The following is an 11627-nucleotide window of genomic DNA, read 5'->3' on the forward strand; positions in this document are numbered from 1 at the left end:
CCGGCTCCCTCCCCGGCCTTGGCCTCCGCTCGGGTGGGGAGTGGAGGATAGACCGGAAGTGGCCCCGCACGGCGGTTGCCATGGTTGCCGAGTGGCAGGCTTGAGGCCTACATACTTGGGTGGCAGAAGCGGGGCCGCCGTTGGATGGATTGGAGGTAGGAGGGGGTTGGAAAGCGGAGGGGGGGGTTGGCAGCAGGAGGAAGAAGAAGACGGCTCCTCCTCGGTAAGGGGGGGCTCGTCTCTCTCTTTCTTTTGTTTTGCAGGGAAGCCTGGGGGGATTCTGGGAGTTGTAGTCCAAAGGAACCAAAAGCCCACTCCTCCAGGAATACCTGCCTAAATAGGCCTTTGCTGCTAAGCAGCCGTTCCAGAATAATCCTCCTGCTTAAACCTGGAAAAATCATTTCTGTTTTCTAATTGCATATACAGTATTATTGCATTGCATTGGATTGCATGGCTGGCTGATCCACCCATGTGTGTCCCCCCCCCCCGCTTCGATCCTCCTTGATGGAGAAAAAAGGGTGGGATCCGATGGGGAAGGAACGAACGAGGTGCCCCTACGGGGGGAGAGCGAGAGCGCGAGCAAGAGATGGAAACCAGGTCTCCTGGGTTCCTACGGGAAGGGGGTCGGCTAGGACTGTGGGACATATATCCCATAATATGGGAGAAAGCCTGCTAAGAGGCCTTGTTCTTATTTCACTTGCCCTGTGCAGAATTTGGATCGCAAATAAATCAAAAATTAAATGGTGCAAGGCATAAACAAGTTGGCGGAGAGGAGAACATTTGCCATACCAGGAAAATGGGAAATGGGTTAGGCACAACTACAACACCCATCTGCCCCTACCATCGGCTAGGCTAACGACAGCAGGCAGAAGCTACAGACTGAGGGCCTCCGGAGGGCTGTGTGTTTCCCAGCCCAGATCCAGAAGGGGTCCCAGTCAGTTCCCCCAAAAGGAGAGTTTTAACAAACAATGAACCATCCTCAGTTTCTGTTCCCAGACCAACTATGGGGGTTGAATATCAAACACCAAGTATTGAGTGCGAGCGGGTGTTTGTGTGCCTGGTGGTGGCTGGAGTTTAAAATGAAGGCCTCTGAAGCTCATTCCAGATGCCTAATCTGCTCCTTCATCATTCCCAGCCCTGGCACAAAACGGCTACGTGGCCATCGCGCAACCCCATTGAAGCCGACGGCGGTCGTAAAAACTCCCCGGCGAGATGAGCCAGGCGGAGATCAAGCTGGCGTCTCTTCTGCTCCGTGAGCATTTCGGCGAAATTGTGGAAAAGATCGGGACGCACCTCATCCGGATGGGGGGCCAGCCTTTACGGATGATCGCCCACGACACGGGGATGTCTCTGGACCAGGTAGAATTAAGTGTCATTTTTTAAAAAGAGGTTACAGGTAGGGGCAGCGGAGCGAGGCTGCGTCCCCAAAGAACCAGCACGTTGTTGCAGGTCGTAGGTCGTAAGAGCGGCCGGGCTCCTCTTACTTGGTTTTCTTTAAATATCTGCAACTTACTTTTTAAAAATATCTCAGAGAGGGGAACAGACAAGAGAATGAACTAGGTTTTAACTTGGCAGCAAAATGTGTCTGGCGTTGGCGCCAGGAGCAAAATGTGCGAGAAAAATAGCTTCAGATCTGACAGGTGAGCTAGGAAATCCCTGGTTCCTCAGCGCTGAACTCATTCACTCATCATGTGCCGTCAAATTGCCTCCAATTTCTGGTGATCCTTGCAGGGTTTTCAAGGAAGGCGAGACATTTAAGGAGTGGTTTACTAAATCAATCAGCCAATCCCACCTCTCTGGTGAGTTTACAGGACGAAGCAGGGATTCAAACTCCGTTCTTCTGCATCCTAGTCCGTCACTGTATCCACCTCACCCCACTGCCAGTTCACTGTCTAACCTTAAGTAAAATCTTCTCTGGATTCGTCCAAGCCAAGGGTAGCCTCAGTCCTCCAGCCATTTCAGACAGGGAGGTTTTTAAATGGATCGTTGTGCTTTGAATGTCTTTTGGTGTTGCCTAGGATGTTTTGGATTTTTTTTTAAACTATGTTAGTGGTCTGATTTTTTTTTTAGTATGGTATACTCACTGTTGTTCGCGTCACTGTCTTTTAACGATGTAAGCTGCCTTGGATCCTTTTGAAGGAGTAAGGCGGGGTAAGAAATATTTTAAATAATAAATTGATGTAGGTGAACAGTGCAGTCTTTTTTGCTCGTAAAAGAACGCTGCACTCTGGAGGGGAGAAGGCTCCGTGGAGATCCGCATACCTGCAGCTCTTTCCTCTGTGCCTGCGCAGGTCCGGAAGGCGCTCTGTGTGTTGATCCAGCACAACATGGTGACCTACCAGCTGCAGAAGCGGGGCCAGGTGGAGTACGAGGCCCAGGGCAGCCGCGTCCTGCTCGTCCTCCGCTACCCCCGGTACATCTACACCGCCAAGACCCTCTACAGCGACACGGGCGAGCTGATCGTGGAGGAGCTGCTGCTGAACGGGCAGCTCACCATGAGCACCGTGGTGAAGAAGGTGGCCGACCGGCTGACGGAGACCATGGAAGGTCAGCCGGCCGAGGGGTTGCGGGGTGGCCAGCGCTGGGGAAATGGCCCTCGAGGAGACCCGGGGAGGAAAAATGGAATGTCTTTTTCTTCTTTTCCTTCAGAGGGCAAGACGATGGATTACAGTGAAGTCTCCCAAACCTTTACACGCCTGGCAGACACCCATTTTGTGCAGAGATGCCCCTTAACCTCAGAAGGTCCCGAGGCTTTGGACGTCCCTCCGCCTCCCGCGCCCACGTTGGTGCCAAGCGAGAAGGATATGTACGCCATTCCAAAGCTGAACCTCATAGGTAAGGAAACCACGGGGAGATCCTGGGCTGGCCTCACTTCATAGAAGCAAAACCTGGTGCAGTGGGACCCCCTTAACCACAGGATCAGTATCCACGGATTCCCTTCTCCACGGTCTGAAAATGTTAAAAATACTAAAAGAAAAATCCTAGTAATATATATTTCTAAAGGCGAAGTTACCAGTACAGGCCATGAGAGAGAACTGAAGACCCTGCTGTGTATAGCATTTGCTATCAAAACAGTGTTTGCGATAATCAGCGTTTTTCAGCATCTGGTCTTAGAAGCGATCCCCCGTGGATACCGGGGTTCCTGCTATATTGGGAGGGATTGAAAATAAAGCTGGTAAGTGACCCGAATTCTATCAGTTACACTTGTAGGCATAACTCTGTTGCGGTCAGTTTCAGCATCAGATTGGCATCAGTTAAGAATCTGATTGGGAGACAGTCATGGGATTGATAGCAAATGTTTACACTGACTTCTTACCTTGTAGCAGTAAGATGAATAAAATAATAAATGACACTGGAATGAATACGTAAGAGGATTCCGGCTGATGCTTCAAGCCTGACCTGCTGATTTTACTTTACAGTGTATGTTCTTTTTTTGATTTGTGTTTGATTTTGCTTAATTTTGAGTTTCTACCCACCACTGATGGTTTTGACGGTTTTATGTCTTCGTTATTTTGAGCGTCAGCCTCCCAGATTGGCCTTGTAGCCAGATGGGTGGGATAGACGGCGAGCAAATAGATAAATTAAATAAAATCCTTGACGAACATAGCTGGGCAGGTCTGGCTAGCATCTTTCCCTCCTCCGTGCTCTGAGCTGGACAAGGGTCTTAGCCTCTGTCCTCAGGGTCAACCTATTGTGCCTAGAAAAGCTGAGCGCTGGTCTTCTGTCCCGCAGGGAAGGGGAAGAGGAGGAGCTCAGACAATGGTGAAGACGAGGAGGAACACCAGGCGAAGCGGCGAAAGCAAGAGCCCGACAACAAGGAGGTAATCGGGCTAGTCGGCTGCCCTGATGCCGAGAAGGACCACTTTCCAACATTCAGCCCGTCAAAGACGGGTGGATGGTTTTTGCTCTTTAGAGACCGAGCTGTCATGAGGCAAAACACATCTAGGGACCCCTTGCAGGATTTGGGCCAAGGTTGGGGGTGGGGGTGAATGACCCGGCTTGATTTGGTGCAAATGTTTTGGTCTTCTGTGAAAAAAGAGCAGTTACGTGATTTGGGTTTTCTCCCTTACGCACCCAAACAGCTGCGGCCTCCTGCTTTGGTTTGAGGTTTTTTTCCCCCTGAATCTCATGTTCCATATAACTGCACAAGATAGTGTGATGGTCCGTAACGCCTCCTGAAACTAGAAAAGAAAGGCAGCGGGGCTGTCTTTCCCTTTCCCTGATTAGGAACTCAAGGGACAGGGTGTTAAAACCAAACTCTGCAAAACCGGTTTGAATTGGCTTGATGTACAGAACCTAAACAAGTTCTGCATTTGGGTTCTTAAGTGCAGAACCCAAATTTTTGTTGTGGTTACACAAGGGAGATGGCGTGGTGCTCATCCTTTTTCTGCTGGGGATTACCTCGGTGCTCAGCCCAACCCTCCTCGTTTTCTTCCTCCCCTCCCTTGGCTCTCCAGCTTCCTCCGGACGACGGGATCTACTGGCAGGTCAACCTTGACCGTTTCCACCAGCACTTCCGGGATCAAGCGATTGTCGGGGCCGTGGCAAACAGAATGGATCAGGTCTGTGCCCCATGCTCCTTTGGGAGGTGGTTCCTTCTCCTGACTGCTTCTGCTGCTGCTTCTTTTTTTTTTTCAAACCAGAGAGGCTTAGCTTATCCCAGAAACCCAGAACATCAGCAGGTCTCTGTCTTGGTCGCCTTCAGGGCCTGCACGAACCATCCGAAGGGTGGGAGGAAGAATGAAAGTCCCAAATGAGTGGATAGGCCAGTTTTGGAACATTAGGGGTTTTGTTCGTGTTTGATGACTTAGGAAAGCGCTGGGCGGGGTGGGGGAAACGATTTTATACGGAAGCAGCCTGGAGGCTTCTCGCCCTTCTGTCCATTTTGTATGGACCAGCCAGACCGAGGCATAGAGAACCTCCATAAGAGCATCGCCTCCATGTCTTTATTCTTCCAACCCTGACAGACAAGCAGCGAGATCGTCCGGACGATGCTGCGGATGAGCGAAGTCACCACTTCATCTCACGCGCCGTACACACAGCCTCTGTCCTCTAACGAGGTGAGCCTGCCTGGGGGCCTTCCACCCTTTGGGTGAATCTTGAATCCAGGGTTGGTACCTGGAAGAGGGGTGGAGAGAGGGGCCTCTGCACTTTGTCCAACAAAGAAGGTCCCCGACGGCTTGTCCGTTGAGCAATGTTTCCCCTCGTTTCCCCTTTCTGAAGAGGCTGCAATTGGGAATGTTTGAGAATGGGCAGCTGAGGTTTGGCAAAGGTCTCCTCAGGGGCAGAGGATCTGAGGTCTAGCAAAGCTCCCCCTGCCTCTGCTTCCTAGCAGCATTTGCTGTGGAACTGGTAAAAGCCACACAGAATATTCCCAGATAAAAATGTGCTTGGGAAATGGATTCCAAAGGAAAACTCTCCAATATGTACCTTAAAACCTGTTTGTTTGTTTTCCCTCCTCCCTCTTTGATTTATGAAGATCTTCCGGTCGCTGCCTGCCGGTTACAACATCTCCAAGCAGATTCTTGACCAGTACCTCACTCTTTTAGCAGATGATCCGGTAAGAAGCTCAGCTTGTGGTTTGCGGTAGGGCTGATGGAAAATGGTCTCTGGAAGAAAGAGGCCACCCTTTTCATGTCCTCTCTCCTTCTTGCAAAACCTTTTGTTTCAAAGCTGACCCTTGCTTTTCTTTCCACCCACAGCTGGAATTTGTTGGGAAGTCCGGCGAAAGCGGAGGGGGAATCTTCGTGATCAGTATCCTTTTCTTTTTTTGGCTCGACTAGAAACGTAAGCCATGCTTCTTAAGAGGAACAGGATCTTACTGGAGACCAAGACCATCCATATATTATGAGATTCCCGATGACCTTCTGTGAAGGGGTTCAGGTGGCGATAGCCAGAGCGAAAAAGGGCCAATCAAAGTGTCCAGGGCTCCGCTTTTTTAAGGGGCCTGCATAGCTCCCTGAGGGCTGGGTTCACCAGGCAAGATCAGAAAGGAAAGATCCACCATGGTTCACCATTCTGCCCTGGACCCCAATCCGTCAACCCCAGGGGGGGGATGTGTGGGGGACTCTCGCTCTGTGGGGAATGAAACTCAGTCTGGTCTGGTACCCAAACACAACCTGTCCTTCCGGTTTTCCTTAACACGCCCCCCAACAGACCTTTATAAAGCCCTGGCGTCTCTGGCCACTGCGACTCTGGAGTCGATCGTTCAGGAACGGTAAGGAGAAACTTGAACAAGCATGTCCTCTGTTTTTCATACAGAAGCAAGCCAGCTTCAGTGGCTACACCAGAGTAAGGGGATGTGGAGCCCTCTAGCCTTCACTGGTCTCCCCACCACCTACATTTCTGGATGCCTAAGCAGATATAACATTCTTGGGAGCTAAAACCATGGGGTCTAGAAACTTAAAATAAAAGCATAAGCCAAGATGGTGTGGGGTGTAAATCCAATAAATAAATAACTCTAAGCCAAATCCATTGTTTGAGAGGAACATCACTAAGTTGCAAGGGAGAAATCAATCAAAGTGTTTGCACATGGGACAAAGGATTTCCCTGTTTTACCTTCCTCCCTGATCCAGGTTCGGGTCCCGCTGCGCCCGCATTTTCCGCCTGCTCTTGAGGAAGAAGCATCTGGAGCAGAAACAGATAGAAGATTTCGCCATGATTCCTGCCAAAGAAGCCAAAGAAATGATGTACAAAATGCTGTCAGCGAACATTGTAGCCCTGCAGGTACAAACTTTCCTTTTGTTGCTATTTAAACTCTGCAAGACCTGAGCTGATGCAGCAAGAGGGATCTTGCATAACACCATCTGCTAAGATGTCCATCAAGATGCTTTCTATTTTCAAACCCAGAAGCAACCAGAAGTCACTCCAGATTTTGAAAACCAGCAAAATTTCCCTCTCCACTTCCTATTTGAGGGAGCTTTTAAAGTTTTCAAATTTACCCCCACTGCATTAATAACGACACCCACAGCCCAGTTAAGGATATTGCATGGGATGAATCATATGACTTTGAATTCATCAATATAAATTTACTTAGTGGTAAAAAAAATTACAAAGGAAGGAAGGCGTTTCTTAAAAATGACACAAAACTTATTTTTCCAAAGGCATCGTCTCTTTGTGGGTGAGAAAAATCAGGTGCGGGAGAGCTCACTTTTAAGATGATGCCCACCCCCCTTCAAGTTTCTATAGTCTCTTAGGTTTCATACATAAAGTCTGCCGCCCAAGTAATTGGTAGGACTTACCTAACCAATTTTATACACTGGCTGAAATCCTGTTCTGGAGCTCAATGGTGATCATGTGGGACAGACTGCTGTTAATTAAGCTGATTTAGGACTGTTCCACAACCCGTACACCATGTGGTAAAGTTGCCCGTGGCCACTGCAAAGTTTACCTTTAATCAGAGGCAATGTGCTGATGATGGTGCATGAAGGGTTATACTTAAAGACAGTCCGACAGAGGAGGGGCGGGATCTGTTCTCCATCATCCCAGAGTGCAGGATATGCAGTAATGGGCTCAAGCAACAGGAAGCCAGATTTTGGTTGAATATCAGGAAAAACTTCCTAACTGTTAGAGCAGTATGATGATGGAACCCATGACTTTGGGAGATGGTAAGCCCTCCAACGTTGGAGGCATTCAAGAGAGATTTAGACAACCCCCTGTCAGATATATTTTGATTTGGATTCCTGCACTGAGCAGAGGGTTGGACTCGATGGCCTTGTTCGGCCCCTTCCAATTCCATGATTCTACGAAATCCTGGCTGATCATCCAAGATCCACCTGCACGGGGAGAATGATGTTGTTATTCCTGAGCTCTTAATGAACACTGCAAGCCTTCTCCTGCTTCCTCTTTCAAAATCAGGAAATCCCCAAGACCCCAGACCATGCCCCATCCCGGACGTTCTACCTCTACACAGTCAACACTCTCTCCTTGGCTCGGATGCTGCTCCAGCGCTGCTACAAGGTAGGCGTTAAAAGTCTCTCTCCCCTATTTTGGAAGGCTTCTTTCCTGCTTTTCCCTCCCAGCCCATTTTCCATGAGTCCAAACGGGATTTCAAGACTTTTCCTTCCTTCCTTCCAGAGCGTGGCCAACCTGATTGAGAGGCGGCTGCATGAGACCAAGGAGAATCGGTGAGCGGTCCAGGGCCTCCCAGATCCACCCCGGCCAAATCCTTTTTCTTCCAGAGATAAAAACGACAGCACAGTTGCGTGTCTTCCTGCAACTCACAGAAAATGCCTTAAGATTTTGGCTCTGAATATTTCAAAGGTGTATGAAAACAGGGAGGTGCCCAGCCTAATTAATCCAAGGGGCAGAACGAGCCTAAACAGTTCTCTTAAGGTCCATTGATTTCTGTGACACTTGAGGGGGGGGGGTGTCGGCTGCTTTCATGAAGAGAGTCTGATTCTCCATAGCTCAGTGGTTTAAGTCTCTGGCTGCAGAGCCAAGGGTTGGGAGTTTGAATCCCTCCTGTGCCTCCAGGGGTCGACTGTATGATCTCTAGGTTCCCTTCCAGCTGTGCAATTCTCATCTCTGATGCACCAACAAAGTCTTGGGCCAGCCGGGCGCCTCAACTGGAGGTTGGAATGGAAGCGTGTCCCTGCATGGAGCCCCCTTAAGTGTCTGCCCTCTGCTTCCAGGCGGCTGCTGGAGAAATCCCAGCGGGTGGAGGCCATCCTGGCCTCGATGCAGGCGACAGGGGCTGAGGAGGCGCAGCTGCAGGAAATTGAGGAGATGATCACCGCCCCGGAACGGCAGCAGCTCGACACCCTCAAGCACAATGTCAACAAGTGAGTGCAGAAAGGCCTTGGATGATGATGATGAGGATCAAGAGAAAAGTGGGTTGGGAGGGAGGGAGCTCCCCAGCTTTTTGGGTTCCAAAAATGATGGCTAAGGGGGACCCACTGGGACCCTCCAATATCCCCTTGAAACGGAATAGCCAGGCTGGGCTATGTGTTTGGTTTTTAAGAGAGCGTTTCTCATGTCCAGGGTGTGTGGTTTAATACATGCCTTTTTAAAAGTAGAGGGTTTCGACCAAATCTGTTGCTTTAAGATGCTCCATATAACGGTCTTAATTGCCCGTCTTCGTCTCTCCATCAAAGGATTGACGCCAGCGAAAACCAAGTGGATGAAACCATCTTCATTTTGGAATCGTACATCGCCACCACCATCAAGGGCTGAGCGGAGCGTCTCTGCGCCACCTTGCCGTGGCTTCACCCTTTACCTCCGGAGCCAAACACCTCCGGGGTTTTGCGGAAGGAGGGAGGGAGTGGGTTGTCTTTGTCATGAGAAAAATAAACGGGAGGGTTTCACTGGACTGGCTGTTGCGGGAGATTTGTGGGTCTAAAGGGGCCGTTCAGAAATGCCATCTTTCATCCAGGCAACGGCTTTCTTACCCCACCATCTCCTGGGTCCGAAGGAGTTTGTGGTCACAGCTGTTCACAAAAGCGAGACCCCAGGATTCTCAAAAAGAGGGGTTAGAATCCTAAAATCACAGAATAACGGAGTTGGAAGGGGCCTCGAAGGCTATCCAGTCCAACCCCCCCCGGCTCCAGGCAGGAATCCAAGTCAAAGCAGATCTGACAGAAGGCTGTCTAATTTTCTCTTGAATTGCGTCCCGCATTGGAGCATTCATGACTTCCCAAGGTCCTCAGTTCCATTGTTGTACTGATCTAAGTTAATAAATTTCTCCTGATCTTCAGCCTAAATCTGGCTTCATGTAGCTTGAGCTCATTATTACGTGTCCAGTACTCTGGGGATGATCAAGAACAGATCCCGACATGTATAGGGAAGTTGACAAAAATGCTGCATTATCTCTGATGTATACTTTCTTTAGAAGCCATGCAATTGACAATAATTCTTCTGGCCTCACCGCTCACATGTTTTTCTTTTTTCGATACCCAGATTTATCTAATAACCTCTGATTTATAGAAGCTTATGCTGTAATAGATTTCTCCAGTCTTTCTCAGTTCCTCAAAACTTTTAGTTGCTCTTTTTCGTGTCTGATCGCAAACACCTTGACTTCCAAAAATTGGAAGGGCAGAAGGCGGAGTAAAAAGGAGAGACAAAATACAGTCGTTTTAGCAACAACCCACGCCTCAATTAAGGTGCTTCACGGTTTTAGTGGTGAACACCAACCCTGTGTGTTTTAAGACACAAGGATGTGTTTGTGCATCATCCTTATCACACACATACCATTCATGGGTTTTCAAAGGCATGTTATGAATATAATCATCTTTTAAGGAGCAGTAAGCAAGGATTTAACATCCGAGGATTTAAAAACAGCTTTTAATAAGAGATGGTGCACAGCATGTTGATGTAATAAGCAACCTATCTATTTCATTAACACGTCTTCCACTCGTCTGCAACTCTCTTTTAGCTGGATTTTCACTCCTGAGGCACTTTAAAAACTGGTTTTAATCGGATGTACCATATGTTAGTGCTGACTCTGGCTTATAGACTTCCAAGCTGTGTGCACCATGCTTTTTTTCCTTGTTAAGTCTTTTATCTGGATGTTTTTACAGGTTTTTCACTTAACACGTGAATAATGTCCATGGCTTCCAAAATCGTTGTGAAACACATTAGAGAGGAAGCCTTCTTGAAATATAAATTTCGAAGAGAGGAGGAAGGGGGGGGGGGGGAAAGACCGACTTCCCTCGCATCAAATTTGCCTTTTTCTTTCCTCCCTCATTATTTTGGGCTTTGACGGGGGTTTGTTGCTATCCGAGCCACGGTTTGTGGGGACTCTTGAGGAAAGCCCCGACGGATGAGGGAATTTTCAGTTATTGCCTTTAATGCAGATATTTAGGGAGGGCAAAAAATTATACCAACGACTTCCTTTCCTGTTTTTTTGAGGCGTTTTGTACATCTCTCGCCTCAGCCCCGGTTCTGAAGCTTTTGAGGTTCAGTTCACACGCCGTTTTAACATTTTTTTAAAGCAGCAGTGACTCTTTTTTCTTTTATAACGTAGGAAAGAAGAACTCTGAGGTAAATTTTCTTTTTTTCTGTCTCCTCAGGGCTTCAGGGGAGCTTTCACACACGGTCCTCAAACTTCACCGAACTAAACAGGGACAAATGAATATGCATGTCTCATCAGCAAGGAGTTCCCCTCATGTAATCTTGACAGGCCAGCGAGGCTATATATATATTTATATTTATATTTATGGATATATGAGCAGTAAGCGAGCGTCAGCCAAAAAATATTCCCCAACTGTTTATCTGACTGGATTCCCCTCAGCGCGCTCTCCTCTTTGAAATCCCGCCCTCCGCGCCCTATTGGTTTGCGTGTCTCACAGCTTTCCCGTCTCCGCCCTCCTATTGGTGGATTCTCCCGTCACTCCTCGCGGCTGCCACCGCCGCCTCTTCCCCCCCCCTTTTTTAAATTGGCATAATTTTTATGGGCCATTTCACATGATCTCATAATCCAAGTGATAATTTATAATAATGACACATCAAGGAATCACAGAATACTGTAATGGAGCTGGAAGGGGCTTCTCTGAGCACGCTTTTGATTCTGGCGCCTTCCGAGCCCCTGAGCCTCCCCGGGGTTGCGAGTTCGAATCCTCCCCGGTGCCTCCTGGGTGGCCTTTGGGCCAAGCGGCCACTGGAGCCCCCGGGGGCGTCGCCCTCCAGCG

The 11627-nt window shown here is 48.8% G+C and overlaps 1 protein-coding gene across 1 annotated transcript; it reads left to right on the forward strand.

Annotated features, from left to right (window-relative positions):
* The first annotated feature begins 3 nt into the window (after positions 1 to 3).
* Positions 4 to 9310, forward strand: POLR3C (RNA polymerase III subunit C). The gene is made up of 15 exons (XM_020810239.3): positions 4 to 155; positions 1136 to 1359; positions 2292 to 2547; positions 2650 to 2835; positions 3733 to 3821; positions 4458 to 4562; positions 4968 to 5060; positions 5480 to 5560; positions 5703 to 5754; positions 6157 to 6217; positions 6576 to 6726; positions 7858 to 7959; positions 8077 to 8126; positions 8634 to 8783; positions 9096 to 9310. Exons 2-15 carry the CDS (start codon positions 1213 to 1215, stop codon positions 9172 to 9174), a joined length of 1602 nt encoding a protein of 533 aa, XP_020665898.3. The 5' UTR covers positions 4 to 155; positions 1136 to 1212; the 3' UTR covers positions 9175 to 9310.
* The last annotated feature ends 2317 nt before the right edge of the window (positions 9311 to 11627 follow it).

This window comes from Pogona vitticeps, chromosome 15 (assembly GCF_051106095.1).
Source record: "Pogona vitticeps strain Pit_001003342236 chromosome 15, PviZW2.1, whole genome shotgun sequence".
In the NCBI taxonomy this organism is placed as follows: domain Eukaryota; kingdom Metazoa; phylum Chordata; class Lepidosauria; order Squamata; family Agamidae; genus Pogona; species Pogona vitticeps.